The following is a 25,351-nucleotide window of genomic DNA, read 5'->3' as shown; positions in this document are numbered from 1 at the left end:
GTGTGTGTGTGTGTGTGTGTGTGTGTGTGTGTGTGTGTGTGTGTGCGCGTGTGTGTGTAAGTGGAAAAGGAGAGGGGAGTACCATGACCCTGAGTTCAGGCAGAGACAAAGCTTCCTTTAAGGCCTCATCATCATTCCCAGTGCTCACACCAGAAAGAAGCTTCACTGGGGCACAGGTCCTGCACATTCATCAAGGAGGCTCATATACCCCACATGTTCGTAATGTTTTAAAAGCTGAATGGCTTCAATTAAAGATGAATGCAGTGGGCTATCATTCTAACAGCTGCCTGATGACGTCTAAGCCTGATAAATGTAATGAAATGCCGTACAAAATTAAAAACATCTAATTAAATTCAAGAAATTAGAGTATTATGTGTTACTGCAATAAATTGTATTCAAAGTTTAATGAGCATAGATAATTATAGGGCTGTTATACTTAGTGCCTTATGCCTATTGTCATAGGTTATTCAAATATTTGTCACTATAATTACTCTAAAAGGCGGTAAATTACGTTTCACTGCCTAACTGCAATTAATAGCACTAGTAATCCAACAAATTAGGATTTACTGTTATTACATTTTCAAAAAGATGGGTAATGAAAGCTCCACGTTTTGTCACATTGCAACCACAAACTTGTGTTTGAATGTTTTTTTTTTTTTAAAGACCAACAAAATGTAGCACAAGGATGTGAAGCAGAAGAAATATGACATGTTTTTCTTTATTTTGTATTTACAAAAATAATGATTAAAGGATACATGAAGGTTGTGGTGTGTATTTGTACCAAAGCCTCTGGAGTCAATATTTGTCAGATCACTTTTTGCTGCATTTGTTGTAACGTTTATCTCACTTTTGCACAGTTAGAGACCAAAACCTTTTGCAAGGAACTCAGTTTCACTTAAAGGGAGCTGATGGCATCTGTTTTCTGGTCACAAAGTCTTTTTTGGATTTGGACTCCGATGGGCCCATTCAAAAGCATTGATAGGCTTTGATTATAACCATTTCCCTGTAGCTCTAGCGGATGTTTTCTGTTATTGTCCTGCTTGAAGGCGAGGGAATAAACTTTAAGAGTTTATTCCGTCCCAAAACTTTCCTGTTTCCGGCTTTGGTTCATTTTCTCATCAACCACCACCTTTGTGTGTGAACCACCTTCCCTGTCCCTGCCAAAGAAAAGCATCCCCACAGTCTTACACCTGCAGGTCACCTGTAGGTAATTATTTTGGTCTCCATAATGCTCTTCACATGTTCTCTGACAAATATCCCAGGTCTTAGCTGAACAGCTGGATTTAAATTGAGATTTCAAGTCTTTTACAACTTGTTCCCTTGGGATTTATGTAGGGTTATCACAATAAAGGCAACAGAATACAAATTCAGGCCACACTTTTTAGATCCTTTTCTGTAAAATATGTCAGAAACCATGTATCATTTTCTCTCTGCTTTGTATATATGTGTGCTACTTGTGTTATGTCACAAAATATAAAAATGTAAAAATAAACCAAATGGTAAACACTGCGCTCCGTTTTGTGAAATAAATATATAAAACTAGATAAGTCAGACATGTCATGAGGAGTACATTAGATGGAATATGCATCACACGGTCAAAGGCTGACACTCCACAGAATCCTCCTTCTGTCAAGTGATAAATTGACCTAAAATATATGGGTTCATGCACTAGATGGGGGATATACTATCATGGACATGCAGAGAGGTTGCATGCCCTCATGCATCTTCTTGAGGCTGCTCCTAATGAACTGCACTGTAAAGACACATGCATGGGACCACACACGCAGCACCATTATTACTCACTCAAATAGGATGTGTCATGTGTGATCACTACATCTCATGTCAGCGAAGATGCTTCCAGTACATTTAAAGTGTTCCTGTGTGTATTTTTGCAGAATATTTCACAGCCAGAGAGACAGAGAGAGAGAGAGAGAGAGAGAGAGAGAGAGAAGAAAGCAGAGAGGCAATTTTATTTCTTTTCCAGTCTTCACCCCACTTACTCTTTCCTCCACATCTCATTACAGCATTGATATGGGAAGAGATAAAAAAGTAAGAAAAGATAGAAATGTTAATCACAACCTTGTCATATCTGGCTTCTGCATTTTTAGATTGCAGACGTCATGAGGAAATATTCTCCTCGGCGGTAGAATATTATGGTTTTCATAAACCTTGCACCCTGGCTGTGGGGATGGGAGAGGGTACGGAGGCAAAGCAGGTCAGTTTCACGCATGATTATTAGATGTGTATCTCCTACTCCTTTTTGATGCTCACAGTCTTATTCAACTCAGCATTACTTGGCATCTCATCTGACAGTTTAATTTGAATCTCGGGTTTCATTTTTTAATACTGTTAAAAAATAAAATAAAATAACAAATTATGGGAGTCACATTTGTTTCCTGGTTCTGTTTTTTCATGCAGAAACATTGGTTATTATGCACAAAATTCAGATTGGGGACGCTGTCAGAAGCAATCATGAGTTTGTGAGGACACCTGCTGGGCAGTTCTTGATACTGTTTCAGCTTCTAAGAAGCCAGAACGTGTTGCTGCTCATTTAATTTAATATGAATGCATATACATAGTAAGTCTAAGGAATAAATACCTGAATATGCATTAGGCCTTATTGGATATGCATTTGCAATTACTAAATGTACTTGACACCAAACAACACACTTAAGACAGCTGCATATTTTGGGGGACTTTTATTGACATATCGTTTTTAATTATTCAGCATCACCTGCAAAAACACAGACAAAAACATAGATCATTAAAAGGATTGTTCAGATTCTGTTCAAGTGAGATTCTGTTAAAAGATTAAAAGAAGTTAAAACCCCTGTAAGTAAAATATTTGTCTAAATTGTCCCTCGACCCCCAATCAAATACCCAGTGAGGATTCACAGCACTTCACTTTTTCCCCATTTTGTTATGTTTCAACCTTATTCCAAACTGTATTAAATTAAGCTATCCCATCAAAATTCTACACATAAGTGCCTCATTACAGCAAAGTGGGAAAAGGTTTTTGAGTATTTTGCAAATTTATTAAAAATAGAAAACCAAGAAATCCCATTTACGTAAGTATTCACATACTTCATTGATCCACATTTGGCAGCGATCACAGCCTCAGATCTTTTTAAATATGGTGCAACAAGGTGGAAATACTCAGAGTTCTTCAGTGCAGGTAAGATATTAACTGGGTTTAACATAAAAAAAACAAAAACTTTCTTTCCAAAATCCCAAAACATTCCTTTACGCTTCCTTGTGCTTCTCTAATGCAACTTGAGATTCGCAATTATGGTATAAGATATTGTTACTGAAGGAAAACAATAAAAAGATTGGTAATTTATTTTATAATATAATATTTGATTCAATGCAGCAATTATATTTTTTTATTACAACTTAATGGAACTGTTGTACTTAGGAAGACAACTGATTGGTAAGTTTGTTTTTGGGGCTCAGACTGAATGCAGAGGAAAACGTATCTCTTTTTTAAAAACACATTTTATCAACGCTTTTTACAGTTTTCCAAGAAATACCAGCATGAATTCTAATGTAGTTTTACGCCTACATCAGCCATCTTTTTGTACCTGGTCGATCCAGCTGTTGAAAGCAGAGACTCTGGTGAAGACGGTGGGTTTCTTCACGTAGTTGCAGCCGAGGCCAGACACAAAGCTGGCAATGCCATGGATCTCCCAAACACCTTCGGCGTTCTTACAATTCAGAGGGCCACCAGAGTCACCCTGAACAAGGAGATTCAGAAAGAAGGTCTATGTTTTATTCAACTGAAGGAGCGACCAGAAGATCGACCAGAAAGAAATAAAGAAAGAAAGAAAAAAAAGAAAACAGGGGAAATCACTATCAAAATCATTGATTCACGAAGAATTATTATTATAAATTATTCTAAAGTTTATTTGATAGGGACAGACACACATCGACATAGACAAACTGAATAAAACAGCAGTCCCATGTTTGCATCATGGTGCAGGACAGGTGGACACAAGAACAGCATTTGTTGATTCTTGGCGTCACGCCACAAAAAAATAACTTTGAGGCAAAATTTATTCTATTTCATTTCAGTGGGATCACTTTGTAGGTTTATTATTATTATTTTTTATTTTTTTTTGCATGGCTTCAAAAACAGCTTGTCTAATCACCAATCAGGCGTTTTGAAGGAATAAACAAAGCAACTCAAAACACATAAGTGCTGAAATAATCATCTCCCTCCTCGTGTGCATTCTCAAACAGTGCAGCAGACTTACGTTGCATCCAGCAACAATTCCATCCCCACCGGCGCACACCATGCTGGTCCTAACAGCGATGCCCCACCAGTCAGACTGGGAGCAGGTGGCGTGGTCAGCCACAGGCATCAAAGCCTGCTGCAGCTTATCAGCAATGGGGCCTCCGGCTAAAACACACAGGCAGAGTCTATTACCGTCATACACATAAACTCGCTGGCTGTCAAAGCTGCTTTACAGGAGCTCCCCGAGAGCCAAACTCAGTCTGACCCAAATTTTCAATTTAGAAGTAATCCCCCTGCTGAAAAGTTTCAGCTCAAATCTTATGCAGGTAATTTTCTTCCCAACTTCCCAAATAGCTCCGGCTAACCCTAACCGTTTATGAATACTGCCACTATGGCGGAACACTGGCCAAACGTGCTAATGGAAATGATACGAGGAGGAATGCAGCCGAAACGTAAACAGAGGGAGAACTTACTGTACACTCTGCCCCAGCCGGTGATGTAGCAGGGGTAGAGGTTGGTCAGCAGAGTGCCAGGAGCGGGGATGCATCCCAGCTGCACCTGATCACTCAGAGTCACTGGCTCGGACAACTTAATCAGGGCAATGTCATTACTGCAAGGAAGACAGACAGAGAAACGAAGGCTTAGGGAGGGGTTGACTTCCCCAACCTAAGATACTGAAAAGAAAGGCAAGGAAGTAAGTGCATCCATAAATTACTTTCCAAATGCTAATCAAACCTTTTGATTTAAATCTTACTGAAGATGTTGGTTCTCTCGAGTGTGGTCCTAGAGGTAGTGTGTGATGTTCAGCAGAGAACATCAAGGCTAACATGTTAATATTAAATGTTTTATCTATTAATCAGTGGAGCAACTTTTCAAAACATAAGAAGTTTCGTTGGTATCCAAATTTAATTACTTTATCAGAATCACCAATGTTGATGTTGAACCCTGTTCTAATCTTAGGCACTTGCTGAGAAATGGTTTGTTTCATACCACTTTAAAATTTTATTATAATTTCACTAGCATGTTATGCTAACTAGCTTATAATGTCAAGCCTGCTAGCAAGCTTAGTTTTTGAATCGTAAGGTAGTCAGTGCCAATAAACAACCCATCTTAGCCATAGTTGTCAATGAAAATATTTGTGTGTTTGCATTCTTATGAAATCAATTCACTTTTGTGATCTAGTTTCTTGTAAGCACATTAACTAACTGACCCGTTAGTTTATTTGGTCCTCTCATTTCCAGCTAAATCTAAATTTTTAGCAGTATGCTCGAGCTACGTCACCAACTGGAATGAAGAAAATAGATAAAGAATGGTATTCTGAGTATGTTTGCTTTATATTATCAATGGAAATACTCGAAACTCCATCCCAGAACAGCAAATAAAAAGCTGCTGCTTTTGTAAAGACAGCAAACAGCAGCTCTAGATTTGCTTAAAGTGGGATAACCTTAAGAGCTTTGGAAATTATATCAGGTAAGTGTCTTTTAGTTGTTAAAAGAAAGCACTATTCAAAGCTTCATGAATGTATGAGAGATTCAGTAGCTCAGATACCATAGTTACAGGAAGACATTGCAATATGTGAATATACCTAATTGATGTTTATGTAGAGAGAATCTTAGTTGCTGTCTTCGTTTTTCTTACCCAAAGGCTACGAAGATGGGGTTCCACTTCTCGTGGACGATGATCTTCTCGGGCAGGATGGCTTTGGAGCCAGCCTCTTCTTCGACCAGGTTGTGTTTGCCCACAAACACCCTGTAGGAGAACTCGGTACTGCGAGAGAAAACAGACTGTTGAGGCCCAAGGCAAACCAGACAGAGGGTTTATTAAACAGTTGAATGATTTGATTAATTTGGTCTGATTGTGCTTTTGTGTGGAGGAATAGATAAATAAACTTTGATGATGAGTTGAATTTGCCATTACAACTTCCAAAATATTTCTCCTTTTTTTTTTTTTTCTTGGTAGGAAAATTAAGCCTTTGGTGAAACAAATAAGCAAGCAGCACTGCATGGAATAAAATAAATACAGAATTTGCTGTGAATTGATGGTTGTGTTCCTGCGTTCATGTCTTTTATGCGCCTCAGCTTCTCATACTTGATGCAATGTGCAGCAGTCATGACCCAGTTGGCAGCAATCAGAGATCCTCCACATGTGTGCCTCCACTCACCGTCCCTTTCGTACTGCAGAGAGATCTAAAAAAGGGAGAGGAGGAAAAACAATATACACGGAAGTGGGCTGTCCTTCTTCAGACGGATGGTGTGGATTCCTGATTTAACACTTAAAAAAAAAAAAGCCCTGCTTAATTGCAGGATTTTCAACGGCCACTGGGTTTGTCATCCGATAGCCAGATGCTGAACCCGGAGGGTCATCAAAGTGAACATAAAAACACAGACAGATGTGTGCACATCAGCATACCTGCCAGGGCCAGCTGTGGGGCTTGGCATCCACTCCATTGACCACACGGGAAGTCAGGGGCTCAACAGGAGGGGTGCCGCACCCAAGGGCTGAAAGGAAAAGGAGCAGGTAGAACACACACACACGCACACACGCACACACACTTAAATATATTCTGAAGCAGAGTGCAACATTTCTCTCCTCACCAAAGAATCACAAAGGACCGGCTCACTATGTGCTAACGAGCAAATGCAACACAGAGAAACAATTAACCACAGAAATAGAATATTCCAGATGTTCTTACCGCCAGCAATGAGCACTGAGGCCAGCACTATGGGGATCATGTTGATTGATGCTTCAGCTGAGGGACGGTGAGACCCACACACTCTCTTTTAAACTTTCCACCTCAGGCAGCTCTCTCTCTGAACACAGCAGCGCACTCTCCAATTGGTCTGCGGCGGCCTGCTGAGGCTGTAGATGGACCAATGGCAGCGAACCAGGAGTTTATTTCACACAGGTGTATTTTCTGGGACATTTCCCATGACCTTCCTGCAGCATTAACTCTAAATCACTAACCCTCGCATAAGTAACATTGTTTTTGGGAACTTGGACATGAATATATTCATATTATGAGTGTGTTTGAAATGCAGCTGACTCTTTATATGCACCAAAGATAAGTTTCAGTATTCGGATAACTTCTACACCTTCAAAACACCTGGAATTAAATGCTTATGTAACAGCACAGGAAGTCAGCATCTAGATTCTTGGCACTGAAGAGTTTTTTTTTTTTTTTTTTTTTTTTTTTTTTTTTTTTTTTTTTTTAGAATTGTACTATGAAAAAGTGTTCCTAAAAAAATACACGGTAACAATGAACAACAGATGGTTTTGTTGATGCAGAAAATGTGTTGATATTTTAACACATGCAGTGGTGCGGCTAATTCTGCTGTGTCAGGACGCCATATGTGTGACAAAGCTTTGCACTCATCATATTTTACATTCATCTGTCATTTTCTCTGCAGCACATATTTGGATTTCCTACAAAATATTCCGGCCTAAACTTTCAGGTGGTTGTTTTATTGAGCTTGATGACAGGACCTGAAGAAAAGAAAAGGCACAAATTAAAAGGCAATTGTTGTGGTGTAACAAGCCTGAGGGGTGTCCGCGTGTAGACTTAATAAATCTGTCAGGGATTACGTGAAAATATGCTCCACCAAGAGTGGCAAAGGACTTTGATGGAGAAAAAGAAAAATCAAACGTTGGTGAGGATGCTTAAAAAAAAAAACTGTAAGTGCCTGCAAATATTGCTTCATAATCACCACAATTCTGCTATAATTTGTGAAGCAGCTTGTTTTATTGATCAAAGTAAATGTTGTATTCAAAGCAATTAGTCGGGAAATTTGTCAAATCACTTCAGACTGCAGGCTAGACTCTCAGATTGTTCTTGAGTCATTTATTTTCCCAATTCACCACTAGATGGGACAGTTCATCTGCTTTGATACCACACTCATTTATGTCCATTTAAAGGAGAGGAACAGAGATTATTCTGAGTACAAATATATGTGTTGTATTTACTTTTATTTATTCTGACAAAGAAACAAAGAAAAAAAATCACTTTTACTTTTAAACTAAGGTACAAAATGAACCTTGGAAGTGATCGTAAAAGGTTCCTGGGGTTCTGTAAAAAGAAAAATTCAAAACAGCTAAATCTGCTTTCAACGTTTCCTTTAAAAGTTTTTTTTGTTTTTTGTTTTTTTTCCCCCCCCCGGGGGCATTTACTCGTTTTGTAGTGAAGCCAATTCTCAGAGGAAAGAAAAACACTTTAAAGAGGCAAAAAGAAACCCAAACAACCAGAACAACGTGGGCACATGTGTATTCTGCTTTCTTGCATGCATGGCATCATGCAGTGCAAAATGCTTTGTGTTGCGTCGCTGTACATCATCCATCATACACCATGGTGAAACAAGATGATGGCAGTGTGAGGTTTCTTTTTTAAACAAATACACAGAAAACGGTCAGGGTTGGTAGGAAGACCGAGGCATCTAAATACAAATCAGTCCTGGAAGAAAACCTGTTAGAGACTGACCAGACCTAAAACAAGTCTGCTCACTGATGCTCTGCATCGAATCCGATTCAGTTTGAGATGTGCTGCTAAACAGAATGGGCACAAATGTTATTCCCTCCATGTGCAAAACTATCTATCCGATATCATCTTTTCAACTCGCTCTACCTAAATAATATATTCCCATTATGTGACTGCAAAAGACTTGCAGTCACATTTCTGCCTCCAGATGTGATATGCAATTCATTAAAATCTAATTAAAACGTCTCTTGAGATCACCAAAACATTGTCAAACCTCTTACAGGGCAGTGTCTGGCACACCACCGTTTCCTGACTAAAGCTGTTGTGTTCATTAATTTGATACTGAGATGAGATAATGAAGCGAGGTTTGAACTTCGTGCGGTTTTGCTGTAAAAGATGTAAGCCTGACCTGTCAAAGCTCCCAAATCCTTTTTATTGAGGTCAAAAACCCCTGATCTCGTAAATCTGCTGCTTATCAGTGAAATATGTTGTATCAGAGGCAGTCTGTCATGTTCTCCTGACTGAGCAGGCAGAAAAGCCCAGCGACTGAAGCCCTCCGGGGAAGTTGTAGTAGGTACAATCCAGACTGTTTTCCCTAACAGAGCAGCAGCTGAACTCTGAATGACACCACTGCTTATGGTTGGTTTATATCATGTTGTGGCAATAAACCCAGCACTGGTCATTGCCATTTTCTACATGCAGCAAAAAGAGAAAGATTTTGCAATACGTGTAAATATTATTGTGGCATGCCAGTGTTATTGGCTGCTTCCAGCTGTGAGTGTGTGTGTGGGTTTTTTTTTTATACCTCATTTCCCCCTGCATGTCACAGTCACTGGTGTCCCGCCACACAGTTTAATATAGGGCCCTTTCTGAGCCATCTAACATCCATGCTGTTTAAATTCCTACACCACAGCTGCATTTTACAGCAGCTGGCTTATTTACCACAGCCTGCATGTTTAACGCCAGGGAGCTAAAGTAAATCCATCACTGGTCTACTAAAGCTAATCTTGACTGAATGCTTTTCTGCTGTCTCTTTGTGATTGTCAGTGCACATATTTATTTCATTTTGCTCTCTAATTCTGTGCTCCCCCTGTCTCAGAACTGTCAGGCTGGGAACAACTAATTTAATTACATTTTATAAGCACAAATTATGATTCAAGTGTTTCCAGATCTTGTGCATACTTGTCAGGTTTTCTGTTTCTTTCATACTAAGAGAAAGAATGTACCAGAGGAGTAAATATAATGACTGGGCGTGGTCGCCAACTATACATAATGTTTTTGTTTTTTTTCCTGCTTAGATTTTCTTCTAGAAAAAAACATGTTTATGGTAGGTTTGTCCAGGCACCAGCATAGATTATTTACAACAACCTCTGCAGAGACTTGCAGCTATTTTTTAATGAGTACGTTTGGTATCAAGTATAAACTAGTCCTCGTGCTCGAACATGACATACGCACAAATCAGAAGTATGCACATGAATGCAGTTCTGCTCTGCATCCCCAGAACCAGAACCAGAACCAAACATGGAGAAGCAGCATCCAGCTTCTGCAACAAACTTCCAGAAAACTGCAAAACAGCTAAAACAACAACTGAGTTTCTTTAATTAAATAAAGAATAAAACCCCACCTGTTTAGAATTGTTTTCGACCCACAATCCCTGGAATATTGAGCAACGTATTTGTTGTCCATGATTTTGATGATGGCATGAGAAATTGGTGACTGTAAGATGTTTTTATAACTTTTTATGTTTGTGTTTAAAGAACTTTGAACTTCCTTATTGTTGAAATGTGCTTCACAAATAATTTTGACTCGATTTTCTTGTGAAGTTACTAACAATCCTTCAACTTGTTCACATTTTGTCACATCACAATCACAAACCTCAGTGTATTTCACTGGGATATTAAAATAAAACATGTTCATGAAGTGCTTGAAAAAGGATGTATGGTAATCAAAAAGTTTTACTTTAAAATGCCTAGAAAACGTAAATGTATTCAGTTGTTTTTACCTTCATAGAGCCCACGAAACAAAGTGCAACAAATCGCTTTTAGAACTCACTTACCTGCTAAATAGTCCCTATAGTTAATGTCTCAATGTCTCTAATTTCATCTCAGAATAATCTATTCTTTTCTGGAAAGCTCTCAGGGATTTGTTGGAGAACATTGGCGAAGAAACGGCATCATTCGGGCCGAGGAACACAACAGAAAGATCAGGGAGAAAGATATGGAGAGGTTCAAAACAGGGTGTTGGGATCATGAGTTCTTCTGAGGTTCCCAAATATGCATTAATTATCATTTATATATGATGGTCTGTCGTATGAAGTCTCAATTAGGCAAAGTTTGTTGTAATGCAACATAAAGATGCAAAAAGGTTTATTGGGCATGAATATAGCCTGTTGTTTCCTGCTGACCCACTTTGATTTACCTAAATAACAGATTTCCAGGCTGCAGACAAAGAATATTCTGATAGTAGATAAAATATGTAAGTCTGTACAGACCCAACCTAGTTGAACAAACATGGACAAACATATAAAAGTCACATGCAGTGAAACACAACTTTAGATCTTTTCTTGTGAGACGTGTGTGTGTGTGTGTGTGTGTGTGTGTGTGTGTGTGTGTGTGTGTGTGTGTGTGTGTNGTGTGTGTGTGTGTGTGTGTAAGCTGTGTTTGTGCCGTTTAATGCCCTGGATCACTTCCTGGATTGGAAATGAGGGTTCAAAGGTTTCCAAAGCTTGCATATTTCCTGTGTGCTTCTCAGGTGAAATCTAGAGTCATGTCAACGAACACGGAATCCCAGACACACAGCTGTGAGTACACATTCATTTCTAAAATTTAACAAGACAATGTGCATGTACACATCTACTTACGCAGATTCAGCTGTTCCTAATTAGTATTGCTTTCTTGGCTAGTTTTTGGGAAATTTTCTGGGAAATATTATATTTTGCATACTGCTAAACAGTAATTTTTTTCCCTTGAATTCACTTGAGTTTTCTTTTTATGTGTTTTGATCTTGAGTAATCCATGGGGCTGAGTGGATCTTGCTCCATCAGAACCGCAACATATTGAAAAATACACAAAAGAGAATCATACCATGGATTTATCTGTAGTTATCAAGCTGCCTAAGACTGTTAGGCATCATAAAATGTAACAATCCTTTGTGTTCACCACAAAACACACTAACCAGATGATACTGAGACTTTAGCCCATTGCAATTCTATTTTATTGCATTTGAAAATTGAAAAAAAGTAAAATAAAAAATAAGGCTCCAGTCATGATAAGACATGTTGGCACTTATCTTGTCTTCCTGCTCTTCAGCTGAATCAGAGCTGGTAAAGGAATTTGCACAATGTCTCATTAAGACCTTTTTGACATTCTCAGTTGTTCTCTGAAAATGAATCACAGACAGTTCTATGACGAGTGAAAATGAAAAGACCAGAGAGAAAATGGCATGCCAGATAGAAAGTCGTGCAGAATCAGGGTTGGCGTAGAAGGAATAACAAATAAAGAAGAAAGAACGACTAAAATAAATCAATGTTTCAGGCGTGAGAATCGAAAGAAAAAAACCCCCAAAGCTGCAAATAAAAACAACCTAAACGCTCAAGACTTTTTCTAAGTTCCAAGGTTGTCAGCATTCCTCACTTTGCTCACAATACGCTCGTTTCTGAGCGCTGGAAACTGCAGGGATAGCTCCCTAAAAATGGCACCGCGCATTCAGATATCATTTGCAATGCGGCAGTAATCACACTCCAAATTCACGTCCACATAATAAGATGTTCAAGCCTATTATCTCTGTGCTGCACACTCTCATTGTTATTGTCTGTTTTACTCGTAGCACGGGAATGAACAAAACTCCCTGATTGGTTGCAATAACATTTACATTGTCAGAGAAACATTCTCACCGATGCTCAGCAAGGGGCTTCGGTTTGTCCTCAGTGGTTTGCATTTGCTAATCATGTAATATACTTGCGCATCTTTTATTGTTCCAGTGTTTTGGAGAGTATAAAGCAATGAAGTGTTAGGAACAGGCAATGCAACAACAAAGAAAATAATTCCTTTGTGCTTCTCAGGTCATCACCTCAGGGAGAAGTGAGTTAACACAAGTAGCGGCTTTTGCAAAAACTGAGCAAAGAATGATTTGCTAAGACTCTCTGTAGTTGTTAGAATCAAAATGTTTCATATCAAGATGAAAAAACAAACACTTGACCACAGTGCAAATTTTAAAACATATTTATTGTCACTGTTGCATGATTACACAATACAAATGTCATAGTCCATGGATTTATTTACCGGTGACACACTTCTGCACTATTCTAGCCAGTTCTCACACAGATTTTTTGCATAATCCCACTTCACTATGCAGTGGACTCTTCAAAATGTAAAAACAAAAATCCAAAGACATACAACCTTCAAAGCACTTCACATCATTTGATGCTGCAGCTGCACAACAGTTGAGAAGACTTTGTTGGAAGGGTGAACCATGCTTTACTGCATGATTTCCTGATTTCTTCAGTTCTCTGTCTCATATTTTCTGAAGTTGATTTTATTTTCCTTTACTCTGCTAGTACCCAGCAGGGAACGATGTCCACAGGCCAGTGGGCTGGAGAGTGTGGCACCTTTGTTGCATTCAGGGGAGGAGACCCCTGACCCCATCCCTACCACCACCAGGGGGACTATTCCAGCCTGGATTAATGGCAGCTTTTTGAGAAACGGTCCAGGGAAATTTGAGTTTGGAGAAGACAGGTATTTACCAGACACTTTGAATCTGTCACACAATGCACTCATACATTGAATTTCTTCACTATGTAAATTTAATAAAATATAGTATATGTTTGCTGATTTGTTGATGATATTCAGCTCTACTTTCCTGAAAAGGCTCAGGAAACAAATCAGCTTATTTTAAACCACTATGTGATTAATTTTCTGTACATTTTTGAATCCTAAGGCAAAGTTGAAATACCTAAACTCACCAGCCACTCTGTTAGGTAAACATTACTTAATCCAGGTTAGACATCCTTTTGTCTTGAAAACGTCCTTGTGGTCTACATAGATATGCAGTTACTGCAGATTTCAGCCACACACATATTTGAGCCCTCTATTTCACAAACTGGATTCAGATCTGCTGACTGTGGAGGCTTTAGGAGAACAGAGAACCTGTCATGTTTAGGAGTCCAGCCTGAGATGTTTTGGGCTTTGTGATAAAGTACTTTTTCCTAGTGGAAATACCCATTAGAGGTTGGAAGAAATCTGGTCATAAAGGGACGGGCATCGTCAGCAGCAGTATTCAGTAAGTAGTAATATCTAATGCTTAGGTGGTAATAAAGAGCCTAAAGTGTCAAAAGAAAAAATATTTTCTACACAGATTGAACTGTTAAGACAAAATGGATCCTTTCTTGTAACTTGGTTACAGCAGATTGTGACTCTACCAGCAGAATGTTACAGGCAAATGGAGAATTGTCAGGTCAAGCAACATTTTTGAATCTGTTGCCGTTCACCTCTGGTGTGAAAAGCCTTAGTTTGTCTTTCAGTGACGGGAGTGGCATCTCGTGTGGTCTTCTGCCGGTGTAGTCAATTTGCTCCAACTGTTTATATGTTCTGGCTTTAGATATGGTCTTCTGCATACCTTAGTTCTAAAGAGTATTTATCTGAGCCGTAGCTACTTTTCAATTATTCTAAATCAATCTGCCTCCTCTGATCATTTTTCTCGTAACTGCTGCTCACCGACATTATTTGACCTTTCTTTGATAAAAGAAAGATTAAAAAAAAGAAACATTGCATTGTGTTTAAACACAATGCAATGTTTCTGCAAACCACATTGCATTGTCTTGCTAGAATATACTTTTAAGCATCATTTGATAATTTACCTTGTACTTGTATGTGTTTTGTCTCTCTTCCATTAGTCGGTTTTGTCACCAATTTTATTATTGATTCTAGTGTTTTATTTGCTGTTGCCTTGAAAAGCATTTATTTTCAAAGCTCAGTCGAGTTGATTTCCCAGTAAAGAATATATTTCCCATGTAGCACCCTCTAGTTTATCTCACCTAAGTAACTTCAGTGAAATGAAATGGCTTTTTATCTCTTTCAGATACAATCACTGGTTTGATGGCATGGCCTTGATGCACCGGTTTCACATCTGTGAGGGCAGCGTAACTTACAGCAGCCGGTTCCTACGCAGTGATTCATACAACCTCAACTCAGAGAGGAACCGCATTGTGGTCTCAGAGTTTGGGACTGTCGCCATGCCTGACCCTTGCAAAAATTTCTTTGCACGTTTCCTTTCCCGTTTTCAGATTCCACGTATGTATTGCTTCTTTATTTATTGCACAATCCTGTTTGAAACACGCAGCACTAACAGTGGTCGTTTTAGTATTATACAACACGCATTATTATTATGCATTATTGATCATCTGGGTTGTGACTCCACTGATGTTGGAAAGGTTTCTTTTCCTCATCTCTGTTCAAAGTAAACCGTGAAGGAAAAAAAAAAATTGTCGTCACGCTGAAGAGGGCAGACGCCATCAGAATACACCTGAAATCTCAGTGGTCAAGTTTTTTCTGCAGAGCTGAGCAAGAATAAAAATGCAGCTTGCCTTTGTTTGTGAAGTCAGCAAATGCAGCATCCTTTGCATTGCAATAGAATTACATTAACCAATTGAGAACATTTGTTGAATTAACAGCGGCGAATGAATTATTCTTGGTAATTTAATGTGGCAGTCGTGTCCAGAACGCAGCTTTTCAGCATAGAAAAAGAGGTCAGTTTAATTGGTTGCGCTTACAAGCATATGCAGAAATCATTTCTTTCTCATTGACTCATTTGCAGTTACATTATGCTTGAAATATGACTTCAACACGGAGGTGGTCTGGTAGCGAATGATAATTTGTCAACACAAAATTATGACTGTTAAAAAAGCTGTCAAAATTACTATTCTCTTCTGTTTCATTAGGACAAGTACATTTGACAAAATAATTTGTCAGTTATTCAAAAATAAAAATAAATATGTTAAAATGTACTTTATTGATGCCAGAATTGGAAAATTATTGACAAGAAGAAGTCGACCTGTGACAATAATGATAAACTCCAAATAATGTTTCTAAATCCTAAAACTTGGTCTGGGATTGAGAGTTTTTCTGCTGGAAGTATTTCTACACTATTAAGTAGATGCCTTGTTTACATTTCTAGATATTATTAAGTTCAATTATTATGTACTATTTAGCAGCATAGTTCCACATGGTGAGGTATCATATTTGACGATGGGTAAGTTTTATTTTTAGATGACAGTTTGTGTTTGTTGGCTGTATGCAGAGATAGACTTAAAGCCCAAAAGACTATGTAAGTTTTATGGATAACCTGTGGGGATTTTTGACATCATCGAAACAGAAAACACAAAACATCGCCAAAAAAAGAGGAAAAAAAAAACCCGTTAAGACAATATCGTATATGGTGACTCAACGTTCAGATTCAGATTTGCAGTTAAGCACTAAATTATTCATACCCTTGATAGATTTGAATGTAAAATAATTTTTATTCTTCCAAGAAGCTTATTTCTGATAGGAATTGAAAACGGGTTCTCTCAAAAAATAATTTAAAAATGTAAGATTTCACTGCTTTAATTAACGGTTTATTATAAACTGGGATTTTGAACATTATCCATGTCTCAGTAGTCTCCTGAAAAATCTTTACTGACATTACATGAGTCCAGATCTCTTTATTCTTGCTGACCTGTTTTCTGCTTGTTTCCACTGCTAGTTTGACAGTTTATCTTACATTTGTGCTATATTATATTTTACACTTCAACCTGTTGCTGCTTTTAAATTAAGTTTACTAAAACTCTGTTTGAAGAGCTGCATTATCGGTTTATCAAATAATTTTACTGAATACATGAAAATCAATTTTTAGCCAGCAAAGAACAAGCAAGGAGTTATTAATTATACGTCTATTAACTGCAAGCTACGTTGCCTTGCATCCTAATTTCTTCTGTTCGTCCTGTGTTTGCTCCGTATTTTGGCTGGTTTTTCCCTCAGTTTCTCTGCCAACTTCTTTCACTCCCTTAGCTCTCTCTGATGATGTTAGAGCTATAAAGAGTGTTTTTCTTGAAACTCTTAACTTTTAAAGCTTTCTTTGGAAAAAAATAATAATTTGAAAGTATGAGTTGCTGACATGTGATGTGGTGCCAGGAAGCAAGGTGGAATGGTGTAAAAGATTGCTGGGCTGCCCTCAGGTGCTCAGGGGGAACGTGTTCAGGCCCAGGAATGTGCAGGATGAACGGCATCAAAACAAGTCATAAGCACGTAGTTCTGAGGTCCACACATTCTTTGTTAATGTTTTAAAGCTTTCATTTACATGTTGCTAACGAGGCAGCCGGGACAAACCCCTGAAAGGGTGGCAGAATTCAAACAATCAAAGAAAAGAAGAACATGCATTTATATTTTACTGCTCTTGTCCTTGATTGCGCAAGAGGTGCAATGGAAGTCTGCGACATACTAATGAAAGCCTGTGTGTATGTGTGCGTGTGTCCATTATTATTATTATTATTATTATTATTATTATTATTATTATTATTATTATTATTATTATTTAAGCAAAAAGAAAACACTTTTGAATGCATTCTGTGAAGGAGTGATGACTGAAAATTCAGGTTTAAACTTCTGCAAACTTAAGAAAAACAAGCTACTGGACTGGATGAGCATTTCCTTCTCTGACGTACGTGAGAACGACGGAAATGTTTTGAATCACTATATGTTCTTGTCGTCCACATGTGTGAACAGAGCCCACAGATAATGCAAATGTGAACTTTGTCAAGTACAAGGGAGACTACTATGTCAGCACAGAAACCAACTTTATGAGGCGAGTGGATCCGCAAACCTTGGAGACAAAAGAGAAGGTGGGTAGTTAAAAATTCAACAAAGTCTCTTTATGAGACAGAGAGCTGATAAGAAGTCAGAGACTCAAGAGAAATGTGACAAGCACGAAGGATGAAATGTGTTTTTTTTTATTTTTTTTTTTATTGTCATTTCATGGTTAGGTGGACTGGAGTCAGTACGTTGCTGTAAACTCAGCCACAGCACACCCACACTACGACCGTGAAGGAGCAACATACAACATGGGCAATTCGTACGGCAGAGATGGTGACCTAGTTTTCTGTTTGCATAACCTCCCATGTAAACCTGTCAATCTCAACATTAAAGTGAAGGAAGTGCTACTTTTTGAAAGATGCTTCTTTTCCTGCATCACTACATCTCGCAGAAGCATTGATGAACCTTTTCACATCATGTGACGATTAAATTAAAAGTTCATTTACTTCTATTAGAATCTTATGCTATTGACCAACAGAGAATAATGTGTAATTGTAAATTGGAAGGAAGGTTGTTTGTGAATTAACGAAATGCTTCGCAAGGAAAAATCTGACAATGTCAATATTGTAGCTGTCCTGTTTTGGGGGGAAATCTGTAGTATAAGGTTTTTGAATAGCTCAATCTCAGTCAGACTGGATGGGCAGCTTCTGTAAACATGAGGTTTTAAATCTTGCCACAGTTTCTTGGGTGAATTCAAGTCTGACCTTGGCAAAGGCATTTTATGCATGAATATGCTTTGCACTAAACAATTCCAGATAAAGTGTTGCTGAAAAATGTAAGTTTTGGTCAGAGAACACATTTTTTCCCACTTGTTTTCTATGTTCCCTACATAGAATGTGACAAAATGATATATAATTTCTCCAGGTTTTTTCTACACCATCATCCGCATCCCTCCTGCTGAGGAAGCGGCAGCAAAGGAGGACTCGGCAGACCTCAGCGGGGCCGAGGTGATCTGCTCCATCCCTGCAGCTGAATCCAGAAAACCTTCTTATTATCACAGCTTTGGTGAGACACACACACTTCGGGATGATAAGTAGTCACCTCTCTTTACCTAATCTGCAGCTTAGATGTGTAAAGAACTAAAATCAGTGACTACTGTTAAAGACATTGCTTCAATGACCCGTTCTGCTAAAATGAAACATTTGTATGGCTTTAATTATTCCATTTCTTATGTAAGTTCTTGTGTTCTCCTGTCACAGCTTCCTTTTTTCCAGTCACACTCTGTCGTTCTACCTCCGATTCACAGAAAAGCAACACCAATTTTATTCGTCTCCTTGAAAGTTTTAAAGTGTCTGGTAGATATATTTACGCCCCTTCAACCTCAAAAGGTTGAAATAAAGTTATTGTTTTTCTTGTCTGCGTTTAAAATAAAATTACAAATCATGTGGATGAAACTGAAATTGAAAATTTTTTTTGGCCTACATGACAACGTGGTGGAAAACCAGCACAACACAGCACATCACCCCAAAACTGAAAAAAACAAAACAAAACAAAACAAAACTTCCAGTTGTGATTTTTCTGTAAGGTGGTCCTTACAGAAAAATCTGTAAGGACCACAGTCAGTTTCAGTTTGACTGAAACTGAAAGTTTCAGTCAAACTTTCAGTCAAAAGTTTGACTGAAAGGGTCAAACTTTTGACCCTTTCAGTCAAAGGTTTGACTGAAAGGGTTTAATACAAAAAGTCTAACAGAGACTAGAGACTAACAAAAAAATAATCTATCCAGCAAGCATATGAACAGCAGAAAACTGGAATAAAACGAAAGGCATGTCAGATCAAAAAGTCACATAGAAGAGTGAAAATGGCATTCAGGCCTGCAGAAACAAATCACAGTGTATGACAGCCAAATGGCCAAAAGGCCCAGAAGCTTCAAAGTCACAGATTTGAAGAGGACTGCTAATTGATGATTTGTGTGAAACCTGGGAGGCAGCACCCAATTACAAAGAAGGAGGGGGCTGAAACAAAGCATATGACATTATATCTCTTAAAAACAAACATCGATTGGGATGTGGCAAAAATGCACGCTACTTTTCCCCCCCATTATCTATTAGTTTCTTTTATTTGTAAAAACAAATGAAAACCAAGTAAAAAAAAAAATCTTTCCACTTTCAATTACTTTGTGTTTGTCGATTACATAAAGCCGTAATAAAGTGTTTAGAAGTTAGTGTGACAAAATGAAGGGTTTTTACATTTATAGCATTCGTTTTATGAATGCTATGAAGCCTTTTCTGCTAGACACTCTAATGCCTAAAAGAACTCGAAAAGGGACAATTTTTTTTTCCTTTTTTGGCTATATTCCAAACACGCAGCTTTACAAAACGCTCACGGTAATGTTTAGTTTATCTGGTTGTAGTTTGTGTTTACCCGTCTGCGTTGGCTTACCTTCCAATCCACACATCAACACTTACAAGCACTTTGCAGTTATATTTAGTGACTGTGCTCTTTGTTGGGAGTCCTCAACAAAAGAAAACAAAATTCAAGCAGCAAGAAGATTTGGGCTGGGAGAGTTAAACCCTCCAACAAACAAACGCATGAACACAGATCTCAGTAAACTCAGTAGCGTCAGAAGCTCAAAGCCCAGCATGGAGTCTCAGGCAGTGCGGAAAGTCGCTGCCGCATTTGAAAGACCATCGGCGGAGTAAAATGTGGAGGAGTCTGTTTTTTGATGGTTGCGCAGCGTATGATTGGACATTACAAGTCAGCTGATACCCATAGGGGCAACAAAGTAGCCATTAAAAATCAAGCTCTGGGCCAATGCCAGTCATCTAAAGCAAATAAGACTCCATTACTTGGCTGATTTAACACAGCGTTGCTCCATTTGTTCCCTGATCACATCTCGGTCTATATTTCTGGCGGACCACCCTGTCCCACCAGACTTCTGGGCACCGAGAAATCCCACATGTCAGGAAAACATTGTGCAGTTGTACAACAAAACCTAATATTACATTTGTCAGAGGAGTTCCAGGTCGTGTTCCAGCTCTTTTTTTATTTATTTATTTTGAAACGCTTTTGTCTGAACTTTTGCCTATGAAGTGAAAGATGGAAAATGTCATCGCTGGGACCAGAAATATTACATTTGCAAGCTGATTTTGATGCATGTGGCTTCCTCCAGTCAGAGAAGAAATAAGTTAACAGCATTAGATGGCTGAAGGGACCGAACAAAGTGCAGCTGCTTGTCGGTGTGTGTGCAGGTACGGAAGTCGTCGCAAAGATTGTTTTGATGGATCACAAGGCCCTGCTGTAATTGAGACCTGTTTTATTACATCTGGGTATCACTTTATCAGGATTAGTTACTCTTTTCAGTGACTTTTCTTTTAAATCTAAACAGTACCAGTCAGAGCTTTAACTGCACTCATCATCAGCGTGAATGTGCAGTTGAGTTGGTCCAATTTGAGCAATTCTTTCGTGCACACTGGATTAGTAATGTAGCATAAATCTTTAATAATTAAAAAAAGAAACATTAAAATTAGTTCTGTTCTGCCAATTCTGATACTAAAAAAAAAAATTTTCTCAACACCTTGTAAAAATAATTTTGACCAAATTTTAGTGGTGGTATATGCATACAGTGTGACATTGAGTAGATTAAAGAAAACCGTCAATAAATTCAAACTTATTTAGCGTTATTGGTTTAAAAAGCACTGAAGATGTAAGCTCTGTTAAAGAATCTACCCCAAATTAACAGCTCAACATTTGCAGGTAATGACTATGTAATCCAGTCATTACCTGAATTTTATATCCCTTGTTATCTTTCATAAAAAGCTTGGAAAACTTTAATGCGCTATGTAAGAAACGAGCAGTTCTTCATCTTGTTCTTTCTCATGCATGCGTTTCCTCCTGTGTGTTTCCCGTTTCTCTCCAGTCATGTCTGAGAACTACATTGTGTTTGTGGAGCAGCCGATAAAGCTGAATGTGCTCAAGTTCATGCTCTACAAGATCATGGGAGAAAGTTTTCAAAAGATCCTGAGCTGGGAGCCACAGTACGGCACCGTTTTCCACCTGGTCGACAGGCACACAGGCCAGGTGCGTGACAACAGCGTCTGAGCTGCTGGAAACGGCTTAAATAATCAAAAGGTCGGTAACACTTTATTTGAAGGGGGTTGAATAAGACTGACATGACACTGTAATAAACATGACATAACACCTGTCATGAACATGAATAAGCCTTCAGGAATATTTATGACTGTTGTCATAAAGTGTCATTTGGTAAATTACGACACTTTTAATACAAAGTTGACATTATTCAAAATGTCGTTGCTATGACATCTTGACATTAACCAAGAAATCATTACTGTTTAAACTTTACCTTTAATAACATAAAGTTACCTAATTTTTAAAGTGCAATCAGTAATACTTTTATAACAAATTTATATCAGTAATGGTTTCCTGGTTAATGTCAAGTTGTCATAACAAAGACATTTTGAATAATGTCAACTTTGTATTAAAAGTGTCATAATTTACCGAATGACGGTTTATGACAACAGTCAAATATTCATGAAGGCTTATTCATGTTCATGACAGGTGTTTATGACAGTGTCATGACAGTCTTATTCAACCCCCTTCAAATAAAGTGTTACCAAAAGGTCTAATAATCGCTAGAGGGCAAATGGTTCAAGAAACATTCTTCTTAAACTCTAAGCAAGGTGTGCGTGACATCTTTTGTTTTGTTTTTGTTAACCGGTATTTGTGCAATTTCAGACTTTAGAAAAGTTTTTTTTTTTTTTTTTTTTTAAAGTTCAGCTCAAGGGTTCTTGAAGAAACTTGGCTGAAGTTATCGTACAACTGCATCTGAAAAACATTTAGCAGCTTTATACTCATCAAAAAGGAAGCAGTTCCTCAAGTGATCTTTTTTTTTCTTTACAGTTTAAAAGATTTTTCAACTTAAATCCCAAAAAATTGAAATAAATGATAATTTTTCTTAAAAAATATGAAGGGATTTTAGAAACGACACAACCTCCTCTCTCCCCCTCCCCAACCTGTTGTTTAAGCAGTTTGGAAAGCCTAAACTTCTGTGTGTGATCGAATTCAACGAGTACAATGAAGTGCAATGAAACCCGCAGTCGCATGTAGCTGCTGAAAAAGCAATAACAAAAATTTGAAAGCCGTGCATAGATCTGTGCATGCACGATTACATTTTTTTCTTATTTGTTCTGATGAGGACACACTCGGATGCTGGAGCCTTTCCTCAAACATTGTTACTACTATCATTTTCTTCGTCTCATTACACAGAGCAACCAATAAACTCACAGAAAAAAAAAAGAAAAGAAAAGAAATTCTGAAAAAGTTAAGGTGCAGGAGAACATCTGCAGATGGAACTCATCTCCAAATATTTAGCAGAATCAGCTCACTGCCCGCCAACTTGTTTGTCTGATGGATTTTTACGTTGCTAGCGTTTCGTACTGTTCAGTGGTTCTAACTGGTCCAACAGGAGAGCAAAGTGAAATACCGAACGGCACCGATGTTCACGCTGCATCAGATCAACGCCTATGAGGACAATGGCTTCCTGGTGATGGACATGTGCTGCGGGGATGATGGCGATGTCATTGGAGAATTCACTCTGGAGAATCTGCGGCGGGAATCGGGAGACGATTTAGACAAGGTGGACTAAAGCCTTCCGTTGAAAATCTGAGCTCAGAGTTATGTGTTGAACTTTTTTTTTTTTTTCATTTTGTCACATAACAAACTTGAATATATTTTCTCAAGATTTTACACGATAGACAAGCAAAACATAACCTCCAAAGTCTTTTGTAACCTATGAAAGGTTTCCTGTAGCTCATAGTTCTCACTGCTTTATCACAACTAACCATGATAAATAGTTTATATCTGCAGTTTGAAGAAATGTGAAAAAAAAAATCAAGAGGTGTGAATATGTTTGCAAGGCTTTTGTAATTAGCAACAAAATTAAGTTTTGTTTTTTTCAGGTTGTGTTTGTTAAAAAAAACATTAAATATGCTTGTGTGTTTTTTTTTTTAAGAAAAAAGGTTTCTGGTACTTTGAGCTTGTAAAGTGTCTGCTTTCAAAAGTGTGGGAGAGATTTGTTTTAATCAAGAAAAACTTTCATCAAACCATCAAAGTCTGTTTTTTTTTCCAATTGTTCTGAGTCTTATCATTTAAATAGCATCATTGTCCAAAGTAGCCACACGTTTTGCAGCTTTTCGTCTGTGATGTCTGACAAATGTTCTGTTTTTTTATATTTTTATTTTGCAGTTTTACAATTCCTTGTGCAGAAACCTCCCGAGGAGATACGTGCTTCCTCTGAATGTGGACGAACAAACTCCTCTGGACCAAAACCTTGTCATGCTGCAAAACTGTAAAGCCACAGCAAAGAGGACAAATTCTGGGGAGGTGGGATCCTACAGTATTCACTTCTCTGTATGGTCACTGCACTTCCAAAGTAATATGTTTAAGTGTAAAGAATCAGACCTATAATCATGATAAATACAGGCAATTCTCTCCCACACATTCCAAGCAATTACCCAGCATAATGAGATAAGCTACTTTCTGCAAGACAGTAATTTCATGACTTATCATGGGCGAAAATGATGTCCACCATGCAGTGAACAATTGCCATTTAATAGCTTCTCTGAACTCCCCACACACACACTCTCTCTCTTTACGCTCCGTTTTCTTATGGCACAATAAAGAAAGAAATGGTGATGTCCAAGTTGTCATGGCTACCTGAGCAATAGTTTTCTCAGTATTGGTTCTTAGACACTTTGTGTTATATTCACCTTTAAAAAAACGGGAATGTGTTGCTGATTTCCACTGAGAACAAATGAATATTGCATATTGTAGTTAATTGGAACCGCGTTTGTGCGGAAATGTGTATGTTTTTATTTGAGGGATGATTTACTGCAGGGATCCATTCGTCTTTAGCAGGCAAGAATTGAATTTTCAACATCCCCAGAGAGCAGTGTGATGTAAATTAGACCTTTTAGGGGGTTTGGTGGGGGGGAAAAAACCCTCCTCTGCATTAATTTCTGACCCAACAGGTTTACATGACCCACGAGGAGCTTCACAATGATGAGCTGCTGCAGTACGGTGGCCTGGAGTTCCCTCAGATCAATTACGACAAGTACAACGGCAGACCTTACCGCTACTTCTACGCATGTGGCTTTGGGCACGTCTTTGCTGACTCGCTGCTCAAGATGGACGTCCACACCAAGGAGCTTAAGGTGCCCTATTATCCAGAGACAACTTAGATAGAGCTCACGGCTAAATGCAGCAGTTTTACAAAAGAACTCTGTAAGCTGGATTTACAGCCTAAAACTGGCGCCGATAAAAGGTCTGCAATCCCCTCCCGCCCCCCTGTGTAGGTGTGGCGCTATCCGGGCTTGTTCCCGTCTGAGCCTGTCTTCGTTGCCTCGCCCGACGCTGCGGAGGAAGATGATGGAGTGGTCCTGTCAGTCATTATCACTCCTAGAAAGGTAATTTAACAAAAAACACCACTGACACAAACCACCAGCACTTATTGTCAACTCAAAGTGCCTCTCAAAAGCGTTTATAAACCTTTCACATTTTATTTACGACCACAAAGTGCGATGTATTTTCGTAAGACTTTATATGACAGATTAAAATCACATATAGGATATACAGCAAATTTTCAGCTTCTCACTATTCGATCTGTTTACCTGAACTCGGAAAGCAGTATTTACCAACTGCACACAAGGGTGCTCTGGTCAAATTAGACCAAAACCGATCTTTATGGCTTATATACAAAATGTTATACTAACACTGCACATCACCCTGAACACACCATCCACACAGTGCAACAAAGATATGCAGCTGCAGAGCAGCAAAATGTGTTTCTG

At 38.4% G+C, this 25,351-nt stretch overlaps 2 protein-coding genes across 2 annotated transcripts; one reads left to right on the top strand and one right to left on the bottom strand.

Moving 5' to 3' along the window:
- Window positions 1-2,682: 2,682 nt before the first annotated feature.
- ela3l (elastase 3 like) lies at window positions 2,683-7,038 on the bottom strand. Its single transcript, XM_007562984.2, has 8 exons — window positions 6,927-7,038; window positions 6,644-6,732; window positions 6,323-6,420; window positions 5,873-6,001; window positions 4,708-4,844; window positions 4,254-4,399; window positions 3,582-3,734; window positions 2,683-2,734 (listed from the first exon to the last, which is right to left on the bottom strand). Exons 1-8 carry the CDS (start codon window positions 6,964-6,966, stop codon window positions 2,717-2,719), a joined length of 810 nt encoding a protein of 269 aa, XP_007563046.1. The 5' UTR covers window positions 6,967-7,038; the 3' UTR covers window positions 2,683-2,716.
- Window positions 7,039-11,461: 4,423 nt separating this feature from the next.
- bco2l (beta-carotene 15, 15-dioxygenase 2, like) lies at window positions 11,462-24,976 on the top strand. Its single transcript, XM_007565282.2, has 11 exons — window positions 11,462-11,502; window positions 13,258-13,435; window positions 14,778-14,989; window positions 17,459-17,574; window positions 17,716-17,818; window positions 18,410-18,550; window positions 21,403-21,563; window positions 22,969-23,139; window positions 23,748-23,885; window positions 24,533-24,715; window positions 24,857-24,976. Exons 1-11 carry the CDS (start codon window positions 11,469-11,471, stop codon window positions 24,974-24,976), a joined length of 1,557 nt encoding a protein of 518 aa, XP_007565344.2. The 5' UTR covers window positions 11,462-11,468.
- The last annotated feature ends 375 nt before the right edge of the window (window positions 24,977-25,351 follow it).

The sequence above is a fragment of the Poecilia formosa genome, unplaced genomic scaffold (assembly GCF_000485575.1).
Source record: "Poecilia formosa unplaced genomic scaffold, Poecilia_formosa-5.1.2 Scaffold5, whole genome shotgun sequence".
NCBI classification, from domain to species: Eukaryota; Metazoa; Chordata; class Actinopteri; order Cyprinodontiformes; family Poeciliidae; genus Poecilia; species Poecilia formosa.
This window is presented reverse-complemented; position numbering and strand designations above follow the sequence as displayed.

Bases quoted from the DNA above. Each gene is read 5' to 3' on its own strand.
- ela3l (XM_007562984.2), bottom strand. From the start codon at position 6,966: ATGATCCCCATAGTGCTGGCCTCAGTGCTCATTGCTGGCG. The intron at 6,002-6,322 runs GTATGAGAAGCT...TTTCTCTCGCAG, and splicing joins ACTGCTGCACATTGCATCAA to TACCGAGTTCTCCTACAGGG. The intron at 4,845-5,872 runs GTAAGAAAAACG...TCTTCCTTGCAG, and splicing joins CCCATCTTCGTAGCCTTTGG to TAATGACATTGCCCTGATTA.
- bco2l (XM_007565282.2), top strand. From the start codon at position 11,469: ATGTCAACGAACACGGAATCCCAGACACACAGCT. The intron at 11,503-13,257 runs GTGAGTACACAT...TTACTCTGCTAG, and splicing joins GGAATCCCAGACACACAGCT to TACCCAGCAGGGAACGATGT. The intron at 24,716-24,856 runs GTGCCCTATTAT...CCCCCTGTGTAG, and splicing joins TCCACACCAAGGAGCTTAAG to GTGTGGCGCTATCCGGGCTT.